General features: G+C 33.3%; 1 protein-coding gene across 2 annotated transcripts in view; it reads right to left on the bottom strand.

Moving 5' to 3' along the window:
- BMP2K (BMP2 inducible kinase) overlaps positions 1-21,983 on the bottom strand; it is a 115,635-nt gene that overhangs the window by 39,744 nt on the left and 53,908 nt on the right. For both annotated transcript variants that reach the window (XM_088791585.1, XM_019720179.3), the window contains exons 5-9: positions 21,396-21,517; positions 18,698-18,779; positions 14,413-14,545; positions 5,403-5,506; positions 3,480-3,559 (exon numbers count right to left, since the gene is read on the bottom strand). In XM_088791585.1, coding sequence (XP_088647711.1) covers positions 3,480-3,559; positions 5,403-5,506; positions 14,413-14,545; positions 18,698-18,779; positions 21,396-21,517 — 521 coding nt within the window. The remainder of the gene's footprint in view (positions 1-3,479; positions 3,560-5,402; positions 5,507-14,412; positions 14,546-18,697; positions 18,780-21,395; positions 21,518-21,983) is intronic.

Raw genomic sequence — 21,983 nt, 5'->3', positions numbered from 1 at the left:
TTTAATGATAATCAAATATTTACTGAATTCAAACTATGGATGTGGCACTAAAACCAACGTTGTACTCCCTACGTTCAAGAAACTTGGAGTAAATATTGTATACAATCTTCCTATTTGTCTATCCATTCTTTATTAAGTGGGCAATATAGGCGAGGTCTCTCACCCTGTCTCGTTCCTATTCTAAATCGCTCCATAGAGATTCACAACACCTAAGTATAAGAAATCTCTGAAAAGCATACTGAAGTTTTGCAGACTTTGATTAGTCTAGTGTTTCCTCATTTATTTTACCAATGTATCAATATCTAACATACAATTACTGATAGCCAGCAAACACAGCACAATACCTTGTCTTCAAAGAATTTACAGTATACCTTACAGAGGTATGGCATGTGTTCATGAAAATATAATAAAATTTAACACAATAAAAATAATCATTGCCAAGCAAGTACTGCCAAGGTTCATGAATGAATCATTAATTCTACCTTTACCCTAAACTGACTAGAGAAGGTTTCAGTAGGAACTGGAGACGAAAAATAAATATGCTTTCATTAGACAGTGAAAAGAAACTGAACATTCTGTGTGAAGAAATGGGAAGAAAATGCCTGGACAGATTAGGCAAAGTGATGATACAAACTTGACTGAAATGAAAGGCTGAGTAATTACTAGCATCACGCTGCTGCACGGCCTCGTCTGCACTGGTACAACACAGACACACACTGTTCTCTCTGCTTCCCTTCTTTTCTTTCCTCCTACCACCTGAGCAATCTTCTAAAATGCAGACACTCTCTCTTCTCTTAAAATCCTTCAGTGTTTCCATCTGCCAGGACAGTGACTCTCAACTGCTCCACCTTTCAGATATGTCACATAGGTTTCATGTGTTTAACAGTCTCACGAGCAGATGCACATTTTTAGGGGCGGAAAGGGGCTTTTAAGAAGTAAAGCAAACGATGTCACAGATTGAAGGCAGGGCAGATGGACAATATTCATAAAAGCTTTAAAACATGCCAATAATGATAATAGGTATTTAAAGATTTCTCACCTCCCACCATCCCCATGGAAATATGCCTTTTAATGGAAAAAAGACTTATTTTTTTATGAGGTTTTATATACATTTAAATTTTTTCAAGTTCTTTACTGATACTATCAATATAGTATTTATACTAGGGTTTCTAGGCGGGAATTCTCGCCCATTCTCAGGCATTTTTTTCCCTTTCCTGTTCCCGAATCCCGAGATATAAACTGTTTTCTGTTCTCCACAATGAATCGTTTCCACAAAGTGACGGCAGATACTACCAACCACCTGGGTTCAAGGAGCCGATTTTCCCGATTTCCCAACCAACTTTTCTTGGGATTCGGTAATGAGAAAGCGAAAAAAATTCCTGAGAATAGGTGGGAATTCCCACTTGGAAATCCTGATTTATACAGAGGGTGCCAAAAAAATGTGTACACATTTTAAGAAAGGAAAACTATATTAAAATTGTAATACTCAATATATACCCGATCACAAAAGATAAATACAAGTCATGTTTGACTTCTGCAATTACAAGACGTACTCAAAGTGGTTACCATCAGCGTCCAGACACTTCTGATTATGACGAACTACTGCTTAAGCAACGTTGACCAAAGTGTCCACTTGTATACTTGTTTTGGCACCCCCGGTATTATTGACCAATGAACCTTATTTTTTTAAGATACGTAATGTATAGATTTTAGCATACTATGAATAGTCCTGAATTTTAGCTGTGTTAACTATTTCATTTGCTTATAACTGTATAACTATAACTTGTGTCATGGTGAAAACAAAGCATCATTATTTTTATTCAGCTGACTCAAGCTTTTTAAAATCTATTTATCTACTTTCTTAAAGATTTATTCATTGACAAAATAATTACTAAAAAAACACAAGTAACAATAAAATTCAGCTGACAATTCTACAATACTTCATAATTACCACTCAACTCTACAACAGTTGCTAACTACAGGTAGGTCACAGACAGGACACACAGTTTGTCAGGCTGGATTTCTGCAAGTTAGATGTAAATTCACTCTTGCATCTCTTACTCAAAAATATTTTAAAATTCAAGTGAATGAATACATTTTCAGAGTGGTGCCACAAGTTTTTAAAAACTAAGTCATTCCCAAATGGTATTTTAACAATTTATAAATAATAGATTATTGATAACACGTTACAACCAGGTTCCATATAGAACTGAACACTGAACGCAAGGTTGCAAATTCACTGCCCTAAAGGCCAAAGGCTGAATTTCTGAACTTGACACATAAACAAAGTTGCTCCTGATTTACTTACCTACTTCTTCAGCTTCACTTCCCACCACTCCCATGTGTCCCCTATGCTCCAGCCTTGCAGTTTTACAAAGGCCATTCTGCTTGCCTGAAGTGCCTGCCTGCTGTAATTTCACTCCCACCATTCCAGGTGATGGACTATTATCCTTCAAGCAACAGCTCAGCTCCCCCCACCCCCAGGGAAAGGATTCTTTCTGTGCTCCTGTCTTCTCTGCTCCAGGTCTTTTCCTTCCTCCACTCTGAGTTGCCTGATATCTATCTGTCAGGTTGGAATTCTCTACTTGTCTATCTTCATTAGAATGGGAACTCCTTGGGAATAAACACTGCTTCTTTTTGTTTGCATTTCCAGTATCTATATCTTGCATATAACTGGTATATGACAAATATATTTTATGTCAAATAAAATAATTTGTATAGGTAAAACACAATACAAAAAAGTTGTGACCAAGAAATCTCACTAAATGTAACATTATACCTGATGTTACATAATAATATATAATATGATACTCTAAAATATAGTCCTGCTTATTAACTATTAAACTCAAAAAAAGCATAAGAAAACAATTAATCATTAATTCAATCATTAATCAGATTCAGGTCTTAACCTACATAATTAAACTTATTAATGCAGTAAATAAATATGAAAAATGATTTAAAACATTTATTTACCAGCCTTAAAAGTATTATAAGTTATACATAGTAATACACATTTATACATTGTAAATATGTATTAGAAAACATGAAATAGTTTATGAATTTACAATGCTCTAAATAGTTGTCTATAAGAGCTATTTTTTCTTGCCTTAAATTAAAAAAAAAAAAAATCACACTGGCTATAAACTCAAAACATAACATTTCATAAATTAGATTTGTCATATGATAAATAATGACAACACCCCCCCAAAATGACCCAATGTAACATCATCAGTTACATAATCACTTCTTTATTGCTGAGAGTGAGCAGTTCAAGTGCGACTGATATCAAACCCTTTCTCTAATATAAAAATGCTTATTTTGTACTTGCTATTTAAACTCTACACCATATGCAAGAAGGAACACAACATTTTTTGTGGGATGTAGATGATATTTAATTCATTACATGTGCTAGGATTAAATATGAGAATGAGCTCCCTTTTTAAAAAAGTCTTTTCAAATTTCACCATAGCTTTGCCTACCTGGCTTTTATTTGGCTTTTCCTAGAAGCTGCTTCACTAGCAGTCATCGGTTCAGGAAGAGCTGAAGGAATAGAAGAATTCTGGACAGAAAAAAATAAAACTTGTCATTTTAGTTTTTTACTGTATTGCAGAAAACTTTATTTAAATGCTATGGATATATACTTAAACTTTAAAAGTACTGCCTGTGAGACACTCGTATATTACTTTCACCTCAGATACCTACGAATTGTTCACACATATTTGTCAGATCTAATCTACAAACATATGCGTGTTACACAAATGTCACTTTCATATTCATATGCTACAGAAACCCTTCAAAAATGAACAGAACATTATCATTATATCCACTTTACAAACACACAAATCTTGGCTAAAAAAGAAGGATTATATTAATATGTGTAGTCAATGACTTTTTCACACGTTAGAAAAAGCAGCAAACACCAAGCATATGGATAAAGTGTTGTTTCTACATATTGCAAATAATTTTCATAACACCCCTGGTAAAATCTAGAAAACAAGAACAGAGGCATTACTTACTCATTTGTATATGCTCTATATAACGTTTGGCTTACAGCAGGTACTCAATAAATGCTGGCTGAATGAAAAGCTAAAAATCTCCAGTCAAATGTCAAATAAAGCGACTTTAATTACTAGAATGTTAGAACCGCATGAATTTCAGCTTCAACAAAGAATGTATTACACAGACATAGTAAGGTCTTCAAAAAACAAAAAAAAGAGGTACCAGCTTCCTTCATTTTTTTAGAGGCGTGGATTGCACTACATTCAAAGGAAAATCTGTAAGATCGAGTGAGGCCAGAATGATCTTTATGAAGTTGAGAATGGCTTAAAATCAGTGATGATTCTGGACCTTTATCAAAATTAGCAGAGACATGCCATACCCTGTGAATCTGATGTGATTAAGTACAGCGTGCAGATAGACACTGAATAGAATTCAAAGCCTTTGGATGATACTAGCTATTACCAGCTCAGCACTTTCCATAGACTAGGCACTCGGTTTTACATTATTTGAAGTCCTCATAATTACTATCCCTGTTTTACAGAAAAAGAAACAAATATTAAGAAACTTCCCAAAATACAGTCGGCCCTCTATATCCGTGAGTTCCACATCTGCGGACTGAATGAACCTCGGATCGAAAATATTCGGGGGGAAAAAAAATGTTATGTTGTTGCTAATGTGTACAATGTAGTTAGGCCTATGATGGTTGCATCTGTACTGAGCATGTACCGACTTTTTTTTCATGTTATTATTTCCTAAACAATATAATAACTTTTTACATTATATTGTAATCTAGAGATGATTTAAAGTATACAGGAAGATCACACAGATTATACGACAATACCATGCCATTTATATAAGGGACTTGAGCATCCGCAGATTTTGATATCTAGGTAGGATCCTGGAACCAATCCCTAGCTGATACTGAGGGATGACTGTATATAAAATTAGTCACTGATAAAGACATAATTGACTCCCGGTCTTTCCATTTACAATGCCAATACTCTTTACACCAAACGTAACCAAACTTTCTCAGTGTACAGAGTGCTTAGTGTCTCAGTAATTTTTCATGACACTCCTAGTTCCCGCCCCTCCCCCCAAAAAAAAGTAAGTCTTGTTTTTTTTAATAGGTTGGCCCAAACAATGTGTTGTTTGTGCTGTATCAGACAGATGTCACTGTGTTTCTCTCAAATATGTAAAATATCATGTACTGCCCCCAAGTCTACTGTAGCTCCCCAGAGTACTTCAGTATACAATTTGGCACTTCAGTATACAACTTATATCAAAAACACTAATCACAAACACACTATTAGACTACTTGTCATGAAACAAATAACTCTGAAAAGTCTGTATGTGTGTGTTTAAAATGGATTTTAAATTCACATCCCACTTTAAAAACTACTTACATTAATATTGGAGACTGGACAATCCTTTTTGGCAAATTTAAATGCAAAATAGGACACTTGAAATATATCAGGTCTACGCTCTGGATCTGGTTCAAGCATGAACCCTGCAAGAATAGATCAAAATGCTGAGTTTCACTGAACACAGAAGCTATTTAAGGGCACATTCAAAGCATTATATATATTTCCATTCTAAGATCAGTGATGATTCTAACAAATTTTGTTAATGTTTATAGAAAATATAGAAATCATTACTTATACATGAACTTAAAGCATTATGCCAAGCTAAAGACAAACCTGTCACAGAACAACTCTATACCAGAAGGATGTTTAACAAATATAAATATTCTTCTGAGAAAGTAACACAAAACAAAAAATGAGTTCAGTGAACACTGGGGAATTATTCATGAAAGTTCCAGGGCCATACATAATAGGGGTCCTTCATTTCGTTATTATCTAATACTTCTTCTACTTTTTAAGTGATCCTGAATCACTGAGAAAAGACTAAATTGTGGACATTATAATGTATTTAATAAAAGTCGTACAGGGTTGAGTGTCTAGTTTTCCAAAAACACGCTTTCTTCCCATACTAACGCTAACAGTATTCACCACAGTTCTGTATTTATACATATCATGTTCAGAAGTATGAGCTGAGTTTTACGGCTCTATGATGAACAGATTTCACACCAACCTTACAACACTACTTGAAAAGCCTGACCTTTTTCCTAACCTCAATAACCAATACCATTTGCCTACTTCTTGGGTGACTTGTTAATTTACAATTTCAGAAAAAGGCTGACATTTATACTCAATTCTATAATTGAAAAATTCATATTTTGTTAAGATATCTCCATGTTCTCACTGATTCATTGATTAACCCTAAGTTCTTATAATGTTCAAATCATTCTAAAACCTATTTGGAATGTAAGGTTTATAGCATTAGACAATATCCTGAAATTTGCTAATAAAACTATAGAGATCAAAGTATATAAATGGCTAAATTAAAATTATAAATCAAAATTAATTAAATCCTCTTTTCAAATTTAAGTAATTGTTAAACAATGTATAATACATCTCCAACAGCGTGATAAACTTATTTTGGTTAAAAACAGTGCTTGCCAAGTGATAGAATAAACTTAGCAGAAATTTATTTGGGAAATTGTAAACTCCGTTTTTAAAGTATTCTGTATGTAACATGATTTTATGTACTTAAAAAGGATAACATATACAACTTACAGAATTTCTTATTATTTTATTACCATTGTTAGATGGAAGTAACTAAAAACATTTAATTCTAATATTTATTAGCTTATATTCAACCTCATTCCAGAAAAGATTTGAGTAATCTACAAGGTTTGTTTTATCCTCCAAAATCATGTTTTATCTTAATACCAACAGGTATTAAATGTTTTAAAGTAATATTTGTCCATGATATGGGGATAAATTTAAATAGATTTTTAACAATAAATGCTTACTCAAATAATTTTTTAAACCAAACAAATGAAGAAACTTATCAAAATCACAAACTTTTCAATTTTTCTATTCTAACAATTCAGTTTATTTGTCTTTTAAAACCTAATTTCAGCAGTAGCTAATTATAAATATTCATTCCTATAAAGGACTTGAAGTAGCATACAAACTATAAGATTTTTTAAATATATGAGAACATTAGGACTAACGGAAAATTTTTTTTTTTGGCTGAGAGGCCAAAAAGCACCCAAGATGATGATGTCAGTAAAGAAATTGTGTATGATTTGGTCTTATATATGTAGGCTGCAAATTTAGCTCTCTGCTTTCTAGCTGTTGACACAAATAGGGCAACATGATCCATTACATGAATCACTGTGTCTAATACAAAAATAAACCAGGTGCTATGAAAAAGCACCACTCCTGATACCAAAAATAAAGAGTAAATTCTCCTTTGAGTCTTTCTAAAGATGGCTCACACTGTTTGACTACTACCCTTAAAGAATTGCAATGAAAAAAAGAATTGCAATGAGTAACATAGGGTAAAGTCTTATACACTCCTTCCATGGGGACCAGTGACATAACACCTAAATGCAGTTCAGTAGAAGGTATTCTCTAGGGGTAGAGAACTGTACAGTATGAGAATACACTTCTCTGGCCTGGCTTAATCTAGGAAAAGCTTTTTAAGCATCTAGAGAGGAACAGAATGACCCTTCAGGCAATCCTACATATATTTATCTTCTTTCACAGTAGATGAGAAGCACTGAGGGGAAGTAAATACATTTGAGATTTGATGTTCTCCATCCAGTATCTGGATAGGTAATTCCTCCTCTCAAGTTAAGATAGCATGACCTCCTCTAATGATTAGGTAGCCAGGCTGTGGGTAGAAATGATATCACTTTATAAGCAAACAAAAGGAACTCTTAACTCCCCTGGCTCATGTTTCCATGTGGGAATACATCTGCAAGAGCCAGTTTAGTTTGTCTAATGTATGGATCCCATTTATGTGACATAAAATCAGTTTAAAAGGTCATGACTCGCACTGGTTTTAATGAAGTAACAGAATATGTTCGAGTGCATTAATGTAAGCATAAGCAATGTCACAAAAGTTGTTCATGTGCACGTGTGTGTGTGTGTGTACCAGGTGATAATTAAAATGTATTTATTACTGTGTATCACAGTCGAACAGTTCAAAAACCACTGTGCTGGTGATCTCTCTCTATTACTATAACTCATAACTCATTCCCCTCCAACGGAAAGATACCTATTTGTCCAATTGTTAGACTAGGGTTAAAAAAGAAGAAGAAGAAAGAAATAGGCCCCTACACATGCCCATGCCCATCTCTACTACTCTTTCTTTCAAGACAATTTATTCTTAGGACCTGTATGTTCTCTGTGAAACCATGTTTTTCAAGGGCTTACTTCTCTGGAAGAAGTCTAAGGTATTCCAGTACTGCCTATGACAGGATGTGAGTAAATTTTGGGACTGAATACAGGGTAACAGGCCTATTTGGCACCAGATCTAAATTTCATTCTGCAATCTACTTTATCAGTTGACAGTTTTATCTGATGAGCTCCTGTAACCCATCTCTGATTTGGCTCTAAATTCAAAGTATGAAGAGGCTGAAACCCACAGGTAGAAAGAATATGACTACATTTTTATCTCTGAATATTTTTATACTGGATATTATCAGCCATTAAAAAAGAAAAAGGAAATAAACTCAGTAAGGCATCTTTAAACATTTAAGTTAAACAGTATGATTTCTCAAACTGTCCAAAAGAATGGATGGAAAAACATGCTCCTAGACTACTGAATGATAGAATCTGAAGGGTAAAGATATCAGCTCTAATCCAGCTAAACACTGAAGCACATCTACCAAGAATGACAACTTCAGTTTTTAAGTTGTTGATCCAAAGCCACTTTCACAATAATTAAACCTCAATTCTAGTATTTTATTAACTCCTACTTCACGGCAATAAAACTGTGTAATCTACATAAATATTCTCTTGAGGGGAAGGAGTGAATTAAGGAATACATCTATCTGTCCAGTTCATCTAAGACATTAAGTTAAAAAAATAAAAATAAAAGCAGAGAAGCTAGAATATACCCTTACTCAGCTTAAAATGATCATGTGAACCATCCTGGGACCAGTCTCACCATCCCTGATTCTACTGCAAATATAAAATCACTCTTAAAAAAGTTATCCACATAGCAATGAAAGGATATTTCTCTGCTACTCTTAATTAGGTGAGTCTTTCTAGTGACACAAACACCACTAATACAATCTGAGAACACAAAATAGTCTCAGCATTCAAGTTCGTGTATGATTAAACCACAATAGTTCCAACTGATATATAGGACATATCTGATTAAAAAACACTTACGTGAGGCAGCTGAATTAATTATGTTTGTACTCATTTTACATAGGAAAGTACAACTTCCATGCATATTCCAACAAAAAAAGCATTTGAAAGAGCTGCTACTGCTGCTATAGCAGTGGCCAAATTAAATCATGATTTAATAAAGGACTCAAACCAAAAATTAAATAAAGGAGTTCCCATTCAGTCACGTAAAACAATGGATCCATGCCTGGGCCTAAGAAGTAAAAGTTAAACCAGCATCTTTAATCTAACAGCTCAGTAAATTTAATAGGAAAATACTTTTGGGTACAAGTCTCAAAAGAAAGTTCCTGCATAGAATTTAATTTTTTTCCTTCCAAAACGACACTTTTTCTCTGCCACAGACTTCCACTTAGAACACTTAGAGTAATTTACCTGAAAAGAGTAACACCCACTCTAATTTTGCAACCACAAATACGTCAAGCATTAACTTGTTATTTTTAATCTGTTAACCTAGAGAGATTATTATAGAAAATTACATGTTAGGTATGTATGTCCTACATACCTTATTCTGTGGACTACTGAAATGAAACCTAATTTAACAGATATAATAAATGTCCATCAATGGATGAATGGATAAAGAAAATGTGATACACACACACACACACACACACACACACACACACACACCTCAGGGAGAGAAGAATATTATTCAGCCATAAAAAGGAAGGAAATCTTGCCATTTGAGCAACATGGATGGACCTGAGGGCATTATGCTAAATGAAAGAAGTCAGACAGAGGAAAAACAAATACACTTATGCGTGGGATCTTTAAAAAAACAACTCAGATACAGAGAAAGACAGGTGGTTGCCAGAGGTGGGGGCTAAGGGTGGGTGATATGGGTGAAGGTACAAACTTCCAGATATAAAATAAATTAAGTACTGGGGATATAATGTATAATATGACTAGAGTTAACTATACGGTATTGTATATTTGAACGTTGCTAAGAGAGTAGAACTCAAATGGTCTCCTCATAAGGAAAAAAATGTGTAACTACAGGAGATGAAGGATGTTAGACTTATTGTGGTGATCATTTCACAATATATGCATACATCAAATCATTTGTTTTGGAACTAATATATTATATGCCAATTATATTTCAATTTGAATAATAAATAAATTTAAACTTGATAGCTGCTAAAAGAGTAAGAGCTAAGATACAGAACCAAAGCAACAATAAGTGAGCAGACGCAAAAACTAGAACAAAGCTTTCCCTGCTGTTCATTATGATTCACTACATCACTGCCCAAAGTAAGGGGTTAGAAAAATAGTTACATTTAACAGTATATTCTGCAATATAGGATAACTTATAGTAAGCCTTTGGTAGATGCATCATTAACCTGCAAAACCAAGTTCTGCTTCAAAGCATCCAAAGAAGTACTTGCAAGGAAGGTACATCCTAATGAGTTATCTGACAGCAGATGCCCTGGTCCTTACCCAGAAAATCAGAAATCAGGTTAGCTCAGGAAGAATGATAGTAGATATCAGTACTTGTGGTAGTGGTAGATATCACAGCAGTAATGATGGTAATATTAAAGCCATCTCTTACTGAGTACTTCCACATGCTAAAAAGCACTTTTTATAATTCAACTTTCACAATAACCTTAAGAGGTAGGTACTTTTAATATGCCCATTTTAGAAATGAGATGGAAATAAATGGAGGTGCCCAACATTTCATACCAAATAAGTGACAGAGAAGATGGAAGGCCAGGCGCTTTAGCTCCAGAGGTCTTGTTCTTCATTTCCACCAGGTACTTCCTTAACAACCTTAACAGAAGCTAAAACAAAGGTGAGGCAACCAGCCTTCTGTTCACTCGTCATAACTATTTGGTAATCCTGTTAGTTTTGCTTCTCATTCTCCTCTAAATGTTCTCTAAGTCCTTTTCAACTCTTAGGTTCATAAATGGAAAGTGCTTCTCTTCTCATCCCCCAATCCGTCTCTATTACTCATCAACTGGAAAAGTTTACAGGAGCTAAGGAGAAAAATTCTAAATAATTGATTCAGCTACTTTTAAGAAGAAAAGTCTGCAGAGAAGTATAATGAAAATAGTTAAAGAGGTTTATGGACAGTAGGTAATAATTACCCTTGACCAAATAGTGATGAACAAAAGTATACTTAATACTTATGTAACCACAAACCATACAGTTTAACAAAGATTAGGCACGGCTATTTCATTTGCAAATATCCTGATCATATAAAAGAAATGCAACTAAAATTAGTAAAACTGTGAAAACTAAAAAGATATACGTCTTTTTAATACTTTATCTTATGTGGGATCAACTACAGTGCATAGATAGACAAATGGCAATAAAAAGTTTCACTTTAAAAAACTATGAGCATAGCTAGGCAATTCCTGGTCTTCTGAATATAGGATTTATTTCAAAGAAATGTAAATCACTAATTACATATTATAAAAGCAGACAGAGAAACCTAAATAATATGGTGAAAAACATGCAAGGTCACATGTGAAAAATATAAATAACAGAATTGCAAGTAATCTAAATATTTTCTTAAAAAATTACACATTATAGACAATTACGACGTGGTATAAAAAAAAGTCTTTGTTAAGCTTTTGAAGACAATATTTAAAAAGTAAAGTCCATAAAAACCCTTTGACAGGAGATAAAATACCAACATTTACTTCAATACTTTTATTTTAGTATTTTTTAAAATTTCTGCCTAGATCTCTGAAATAAGTTCAAAACCACTGATAAATGATCAAATTTATACTAACATTGAAAAAACTAAAATCTGTACATTTATGGACAAATAAAGGAAGCATATGTGGCACAATAAAGCATCAATTAACTAGAGCCCAATTAGATCCTAAAATTATCAGTAGGTGTTCAGCTTCTCAACCTTGCCATTACACACACACAAACACGCATACACATACACAGAGAAAGGGAAAAAACGTAACGTAAGAAAGTAAGATTTTACTACTTTAAGCAAACTAAATCATGAATCAGGGTATATATTGTCCAGTCTCTCATATAGTATTGTCCAACGAGAATATTCAGAGTTTCTAAAACATTGCAAGATCCCCAACAAAATCCTCAGTTCAACTGTGATTAAAACTTTATTACTTAGCAATGGAACAGTGTCACAGTTACAAGGACTTACAACAAGGGCTTCAATAAAAGGTTAAACTTCAATTAGCCAGAATATGCAACATCCAAAGTAAATTCCTCCATCCATTCTTTGAGCAATCCAATTAATCAGAGTTCTTTTATGCTTTTGAAGTCCTAATTTTTGGACAATGAAGCAGGAAAGCAACTGGATAAGATTGAGTGTGTTAGGGGTCTAATACTTATTCAAATGTACTCTTAAGGATATGTTTGCTCTTTGTAAAAATTCACATTCTGCAAAATGGCAGACTAAAAATAACAAGACTAATGGGAAAACTAGATTTGGGACCGACCATTGAAAAACTATACGAATTTGTCACCAGAGCATTGACAAAAACATTAATTTGTACCTAGAAGGTAACTTGGACTGCCCAGGCAGGTAGCTTAACTTGGAGGGAGGTTGCCACAAGGATATAAAAACACATCAAAACAAGGCTGGGAGGTGCTCAATCAACAAGATAAAAGTAGAACTCTGGGCCAGAGAAGCTGCTATTCAGGGGGCCACCATTAGTAGAGAGTCACACAAAACTGAGAGGCAAATCTCTGTGGGAAGAAAACCCCAGGTACAAGCACTCATACTTAGATTGTTCTCCAGTAAGAGCTGAAACTGTTCATACTGGAAGTTCAAGAGCCAAGCTCAGGCTATTTCCTTCGCCCTGTAAGTTAGAACACCACTTCCTCCATCCCGTTACTCTGGTTCCCTTGCCTAGGAAAAATACCCCACGTGAAGCAACGTAATTTTTGTGTTCAACTGACATAATTCTCCAATTTCTAACAGTGTGAACAAATCCACGTTATGAAAATAAAAAGATTGTTCTTTAAAAGATAATTTTGCAATGTGAGGCTAGGTATCCTTTTATGCTCCTTTTTTTTTTTACCTTCTCTCTTTTGGAATGCCTCCCTTTTCTTTTTGATTTACACAAGCCTCATAAATTACAAGAGTTAGCCATTTGCCAAATGTTTAACAAAAAATTTTTTTTCAAATTGATCATTTTAATTTTATGCTGGGGTTCATCAGTTTGGGAGGAGTTTTAATGGCTTAAATTTATATGTTAATGGATTGATTATTTTTTTCCTAATTCCTGCGATTTAATGCCTAGCTTATAGCTTACCCATTCCAGTGTTATAAATAAGTTCACACCTATTTTCAAGTACATTTGTTTTAGTCTTACATTCAAGTCTGATTTATCAAAAATTTTAGCATAAAGTTTAAGGTAGAGAACCAGCCTGATTTTTTTTTTGTCTACAAATTGCTAACAAATTTTTGTATTCCCATCTATTTTTCTCCACTGAGCTGAACATTTAAAATGCAGAAAATGGAGAAGAAATACTAGAAACATTTTAATTAAAACAGGTACTGTTTAAATACTGCATCTTCTTAATATATTTTAGTATCTGATGGTCCCCGCCCTCCCCCAAATCATCTTATCCAGAAATTTCACCATGTACATATATAAAAAATTAAATTACAGTATCCAAAAGAAGAAAAAATCTTAGAGAAGGCTGGATAAAAAAGTCAGGTATTCTTTTGGAATCAAGGGCCCACAGGCCTACCTATTCTGATACTATGCTTAGGTTGCTTTCCGATAACCATTTTATAATCAATAAAAAATAGATATTAAAAAGGGTGGCCAAATAAGCTACAAGCTAAAATTAGTATAACTTTGATCCAAAGAAGCAACAGATCTGGATATTTGGATTTCAAAAGATCAAAGCTGAAAATGTTATGCTGTAAGTTTTTCCAGAAATTCCAGTTTCCTTAATTATATAATCTCTGTGTTCTACAAAAGCTTATCTAGGGGCTTAAAAATATCCACGTACTAATCAGGAATTAGGCTGCTTTCATTCCCATAAGAGTCTACAAACATCTTTTTTTAATGTTTTTGTTTACTATAGCTTCATAGACTTATAATAAATGAAATTGAAAGACTAGATTTAGGTAAAAGGATACACTCGTAAATAGTGCACTCTAAGTACAGTATCCTACAACTTTCTCATAAATCTTCCAAGTACTTACTTATTAAGCAATGTATGTTGTGGGAGTAACGAGAGTTGTCTGGGATGGTGAAGCTGCCATCACAGATAGCAACCTGACTCTCACCAAAAGGAAGAGTGAAGAAACAAAGCTTATATAGTAAACAGCCCAGTGCCTGTAAAACAAAGAAGCACGAATATCATCAGAGCTCAAGCAATCAATTTAACCACAAGATATAAAAATAGCAGTAAACCAAAACCTAAATAATTAAAAATTTTTAAAAAGCCTAATGTTTCTATACTGAATCAATCTTCTTAAAATTACTGCTTCAACAAATTAATGTGCTTAATTTTTTAGAAGACATTTAACTGTATCATTTCCATATTTTTCTATCACACTTGTGGCAACTTGGCTGAATTAATGCCTCCGTGTTTCCCTGAAAATAAGACGTAGCTGGACCATCAGCTCTAATGCATCTTTTGGAGCAAAAATTAATACAAGACCCAGTCTTATTTTAATATAAGAGTGGGCATAATGTAATACAATATAATATAATGTAATCAGACCGGGTCTTATATTAATTTTTGCTCCAAAAGACGCATTAGAGCTGATGGTCCAGCTACGTCTTATTTTTGGGGAAACACGGTATCATATAACTCTAGATCATGAATAACTACAATTAGAAGTGGTTGGTCTCTTTTGGGAAAAAAACTATACTTTCATTTCTTCCACAGGAAAAACATATATTTAGTATATAACTAGCATATAACCAACAAAGTAAGCAAGCACAAAGCTCCTCCTAGCAGCAATTTTTTAAAATTCACTATAAAACATGGTTTAAAATCCTGGGATTCCAAATATGAATTAGCCAGCACAGTTAAATTCATCAGACAACCATTAATACATTTGTATTGGTTATTCACTAAGCATGTGCCATTATTTCATATAGTAAAAATTAGTTCTCTATTCCTGTATAGAATCCTATGATTTTGTTCTCTATTATACTAATGTGTGTTGCCTGGGTAATTATATAAAAAGGAAAGGCTCTGTCTGCTTGTATAGCTTGTATAGCTTAATAGACATCACAGCACCAATAAATCTACTTGCAGACTGACAATGAAGACAGAACACCCTAAAACACAATTTGCTGGCTAAACTAATAGCTCAAACCTGGGGAGCAATAATAAAATGTGATTTTTAGCTCAAGAAATCATTATGTTGTCACAAGAAGTGTCACCTACAAGCCTTAACAGTATCACGGGCATTTCTATTTCTAAACAGACTGTATAAAATCATCCAGTAGTACACAATTATATCAGCAAGACTGAAATGTGGCCTTACCATCTAAATATTAGCAATTGGCTTTCCTTTATTGCATTTCTCCACATATCAACTTAGCAAATGCAACTAACAAATATACTAAGTTTTATAAATACTATAAAGATCACAATATGTAGAAACAGTTGTGTAAGTTCAATAATTTGTTATTTTCAATATTATAACAGTCTTCCAATGAAAAAAATTTAAAGGCTGTAGGAATTTCAATATATTCTTTCCAAGATATTACTGGGTTATTTATTATATGACTAACAAAATTGTAAAGATTCTGAATAGAAATAACTAGTTCAATGTGGCTTTAAAAAGCTTATGATGCTTACCAGAGGGTAAGAGGGGAGGGGAGTGGTAGATGAGGGTAAAAGGGTTCAAATATATGGTGGTGGAAGGAGAACTGACTCTGGGTGGTGAACACACAATGGGATACATAGATGATATATTATAGAATTGTACACCTGAAACCTATGTAACTTTACTAACCACTGTCACCCCAATAAATTTTAATTAAAACAATGTAAAAAAACCAAATACTTATGATACTTTGTTCTGTAAGGAAAATATTTTTAGCATGCAGGTAGTAAACTGAACATAAGGCTCCCTTAACAACACTAAAAAAATAACTACTAATGGTGTAATCTCTACATTCAATTACACCTTTTTCCTACCCAGATGACTGTCTAGGCAAAAGAGATCTGCATTTTAGCCCATTTTATCTTGTCAATTAAACCTTTAGTAATGTGTTTTGTGTTAGACTAAACGTTGTGGGAGTTCCCATATAACAATTTTAGACAGCAATGTCAGTATACTTAAAAAACATAAATCTAAAATACTCTTCTTCACATGTATGAACATAATGAAGTGTCCTAATTTTTTTCATCCCAAAGGTATTTCCCTCTTTATCCATTTGATACAATAAGAATTGTTCAAAAAACAGGAGGAAACAAATGACCTGATTTTGAAGGCAATCATCTTCCCTTTTCCTCATTAACATGAAGCATTCCTCACTGAATTTTCTAATGCTTAATAAAGTCAGCATCCTAGATCTCAGGATAAAAATAACCTACAATGGAAACTCCCAGGCAAAAAAAAAAAATTTCCCCAAATACAAAGCTAAATGAATACTTTAACCTCAGTATTATGATAACCTCAGTATCATAACTCTATGAATCAGTATTGTCCAGAAATTAGATCAGAAATATGATTCCTCACCAATATAATTAATATATTTTACTACATATTCTGGAATTCGTACCTGAAATGTTACAGCATACTTCTGTTTCACCTAAGCTAAGCATAAAAATGACATCATGGAAATTAAAGTTGTATCTCTGTCATGCATATAAATATAGATTCTGATTTCTGATTATTTTTCTTGCTTCTTTTCTATCTTTGAGTATCTATGTATAATCCCACAGCTATACCCAGTTATCCTTTACAGAAACACTACTCCATATAGTAATCTACAAATGGCATAAATTTTAAAGTTATCACTGACATCTTACTATACTGCTTGGCACACATACTGATGTGTGATAAGTCTGATGAAAAATGAATGATAAAAAAAATGTTTCCCCTCTCCTTTTAATTAAGATATTGGGTAACAATCGTGTGCTTAGAATATATATATATATATATATATATATATATATATATATATATATATATATATATATATTTTTTTTTTTTTTTTTTTAGTCAACCCTTGATGATTTCAAAACAGTAATTGAGCTGTGACATCTGTTGTTTCCTCTGCTGTTGAAATACTCTTTTAGGTGATACGGATTTCAACAGCAGTTACAAAATTAGGCCAGAAAAGAATTCCACAATCACCTCTCCTAATACCTTGATTTTATCAATTGAGATCCAATTGAATTTGCTTTCTATATTATACTCTAAGCCACTTAATGAGTAAAATGTTAATGCTGAGAAAAGCAAACTGAATTTGAGTTAAACAAGATGGTGGTCTATAAGCAATATCAAATTAAATCAAGCTTATTCATGGTTTGATTCAATTATGTATATGATTAAAAAATGCAACCACTATGAGATTTAAGAACCACTGTTTTGTGGAAAAGTGTGTATTATATAGACAGATGAAAAGATATCAAAGATATTATTTTTTTTATTACCTTGCAAGAGTATTTGGGTATCCCAACCCCTACAGGAAGAGGCCAAGAAAAGAGAACCAGGGTTTGGGTTTCACAAATTAAGCTCGACTACTTTCTGAACATTATGTTTAAAAAACAAAATAAACATGGCTTTTCTTGTCAACTCTAGAAGTATTCCCAAAGGATTTTTTTTTCCTCCATCCCTAATATGGTTGCTAGTGGTAGATACAGCCAAATACTGGCTGGATTTAAGTGAATTCACATTTAAAATTGACTTTCCTAATAGTTTATTAAACATAGCCAAAACATTTTATTAGTACTTAGGAAATAAGTTCTTAGAGGTATTGACATTCTAACACAAGTTCAACTATAGAGAAACACGATCTATCTCAAAAATTAAACCCAGATATATATGCTAAATGATAAAGAACTTCAATATATACAAGTTAGTCAATGGCATGTTTATAATTAGAAAAAAGTTTTACTTATGTAAATTTCCATTAAAAAGATCGTAAAATACCCCCAGAAAATTATCAGTTGTTACATCCAGCTTTTCCATAGTGATCAATGAAAAGTCCACTTTATAAAAAAAAAAAAAAAATGTTAATACTCATATATAATTTAAACTCTAAAAAATACTGTGGTAAAAAGTTACATCATGTAGAAGTCCTTTATTTATTTATTTTTATACCTAAGCTTTCCATCTCAGGATTAAGAAGATAAAAATGTTCTAATATTTTTCATCTCCTGAATAAGCAGCTCTACTCTACACTACTTTTCTACTTATTAGGAAATGCCTTTTGGGAGGCTGAGGTAATATAATCAACTGAAATCAATTTTTTTTTAATTTGGTTAGAGAAAATGTCAACCTTTCTTGGTCTTACCCAGATATCAGCCTTGGTGGTGATGGGTTTCCCTCCATAAAGGTTGATCATTTCAGGAGCTCTGTATGACAGAGTTGTATACCTGGCAGTAAATAAGTGAAATGGAGTGGAGATATATAAAAAAAAAAACAGATACTTCATTGTTTCTACATAAAATACTGTAATAAAACTTTTCCGTTCAGTATCATTAAAAAAATACTATTTTTAAAAGCTCATTAAAAGTACACCAAGGATTAAACAAAGCATATATACACATTTTTATTCAACAAGTGCAATAGCATCTCTGATGACAAAAAACTTAATTTACTTTAATAGAAAAATCTTAAACACAATGTATTAGAAATATAGTTTTCCTTGAATTTGTTATTTGAAATAATATACTTTGACTATAAAAATATCCTTGTCAAAATATTTTAGTCTATTTAAAATTTCCATTCTCTCAAAAAATTAACTTATATGTTTATTGAGCAGTTAGTTTTTATGGACGCTAACATATTTCCTTTGTACATGGTAGTAAATCTCCTTTAGGTTTATTTTTGTAACTGTTGTTTTAAAAATAATCGTAACTACATAATTCTAACTACACTAATTAAATACACTTCTAATACTGTCTTCATAAGCTATTTTGAATTACAAAATACTGTGAAAATTCACCAATATAGAAACCCCAAATACATTATGAACAGAATACTTTAATGAAGTAGTGCTCAATTTCATGGCAGAAATGATCAGAATATGAAAGGACTTCCTATATTACGGCATAACTTAAAATTCATTTTGAGTGTTTATACATTTTATATTACAGGAAGTATCTTAAAGGTCAACATTCTACCCTCCTACTTTTCCTAATTACCCGGATTGATGGGACATACTGAATGATACTACTACAGAGCAGCAACCTAAGAAACCAGTACCTGAACTGCATGAGGGCAAGACTTTTTGTTCACTGCTATTCTAAGCTCCAAAAACAGTGTCAAATACATGGTAGGCCCTAAATAAATACCTGTTTACTGAATAAACAGTTAGTTCATTAACTCCTCGACTGAGCCACAGAGCACAAGAACCCCTCATAATTTGCATTTATCACTGATACAAAATTCTACTGAACCGTAACTACACTTCAGATCTCAACAGCAAGAAATAAAACTTCCAGTCAGTCAGAGATGCTTGAGCAGAATCCAATAGGAGCCATTATATTCCACAATCTAGTCTTTTAAAAATTGTATTTCCCAAGAATCCAATTCAATAGTTTATTGTTCTTGAGTTCTTCAGGACATTGACATGTTTACTAAGAAGTATGTTTTTGTGAAATCTAACAATCATCACAGGCTAAGTTTTCTGAGTAGAAATAGAGTCTAGAAATCCATAGTGTTATATAAATTGGCCAGACTAATATCAGCTCTACTTGAGCTATTTCAAAATATATATTGCAATTCAAATATTAGCTCCTAGATAGTCTTAAACAATTGAAAATTTATGAAGAAGTGAGGAGGGAAACTTAGGAAAGGTAACTACTTAAAATTCCTATTCTGACAGATCTTTTTGCAGTCTATTATTTTATTAAGGTGATCTAAGATTTACAAACAGTTCTATATTCTAAAACTAGAAAGCAAAACAGGGAGACGTCTTTACGGGTACTCTAGCAACCATAAAAAGTACAAGAATAAGAAAACATAAAACAGTATGACTTGTTTTTCTACCAGAGAGCTTTCCAATACACTATTACAAAGTAATATGTTTACCCCATAGTTTTCAATGACTTACAGAAGTCAATCTCATTAATAGTAAATAAGGGGCCGGCCCGGTGGCTCAGGCGGTTAGAGTTCCATGCTCCTAACTTCGAAGGCTGCCAGTTCGATTCCCACATGGGCCAGTGGGCTCTCAACCACAAGGTTGCCAGTTCAATTCCTCAACTCCCGCAAGGGATGGTGGGCTCCGCCCCTGCAACTAAGATTGAACACGGCACCTTGAGCTGAGCTGCCGCTGAGCTCCCAGATGGCTCAGTTGGTTGGGGCGCGTCCTCTCAACCACAAGGTTGCCAGTTGGACTCCCACAAGGGATGGTGGGCTGTGCCCCCTGCAACTAGCAACAGCAACTGGACCTGGAGCTGAGCTGCGCCCTCCACAACTAAGACTGAAAGGACAACAACTTGAAGCTGAACGGCACCCTCCACAACTAAGATTGAAAGGACAACAACTTGACTTGGAAAAAAAAGTCCTGGAAGTACACACTGTTCCCCAATAAAGTCCCGTTCCCGTTCCCCAATAAAATCTTTAAAAAAACAAAAAAACAATAAACAAACAAACAAAAAAGTAAATAAGAATTAAAAGCTTAAATGTTCTCAACTAATTTATTTTTTTCCTAACAACAAATCCTCAGTATTAGTAAAACCAAAGATGTTTAACTGAACTCAACAATCATTTAAAACTCCCTTTAATAATTCCACTAATTACTATAGCTTATTTAGCAACTTTCTTGATAAATTAGTTTATAAAGTAGATGAAAACTTTGTATCCATAATAAGATGTATTTCATCATTGAGCCACATCAGACATAAATTAGTCAATGTCTATGGCATAGAAATATTTTGAAGAAATCTATAAATGGAATATCTAAAATTTGTACGAGCAGAGCTGCTCACAGACCGAAGTTAACTAAAATTCACATGACACAAAACACAATACAGATAGAAACTTACTTTTTAATTTCTTCTTCTACTATATTAACTCCATCTTTTTGAGGATTAAGAAACTTATTAGTGGCACTGCCAAAGTCACAAAGTACATAGTTTCCACCATCATTCAACAAAATATTTTCTACCTTAAGAAAAGAAAATCAATAATTAGTATTTTCAAGATGAAAATTATATTTTTACAACCATGATTTTACACAATAAACATTGAAGGGCTTGTTTTATTTATATATATATATATAGAGAGAGAGAGAGAGAGAGAGAGAGAGAGAGAGAGAGTGTGTGTGTGTGTGTGTGTGTGTGTGTGTGTGTGTGTAACCTCAAATTATGAGAAAAGACAAATAAATCAGACCAAAAATATACTATGTCTACTGCTTCTCTTAAGAAAAGAGAAGTGCTTCTCCCATCCCAGGATATTTTTGCAGGAGCCAAGAAACCCTAAATCCTCTCAAAAACTGCTTCAATGAAAGAGAAGAACTAGTGGCAGTCAGAGTCTATACTGTACCTCAATTTTTCTCCATTTCTGACCCTTCAGCTTATCTATAGATAAGCAATAACAAAAAGCACTGACCTCTGATTGATTCCAAATACCAT

Source organism: Rhinolophus sinicus, chromosome 1 (genome assembly GCF_057876585.1).
Source record: "Rhinolophus sinicus isolate RSI-liver-muscle chromosome 1, RSI-T2T, whole genome shotgun sequence".
NCBI lineage: Eukaryota > Metazoa > Chordata > Mammalia > Chiroptera > Rhinolophidae > Rhinolophus > Rhinolophus sinicus.
The sequence above is the reverse complement of the archived record's forward strand: the minus strand, read 5'-3'. Positions and strand labels throughout refer to the sequence as shown.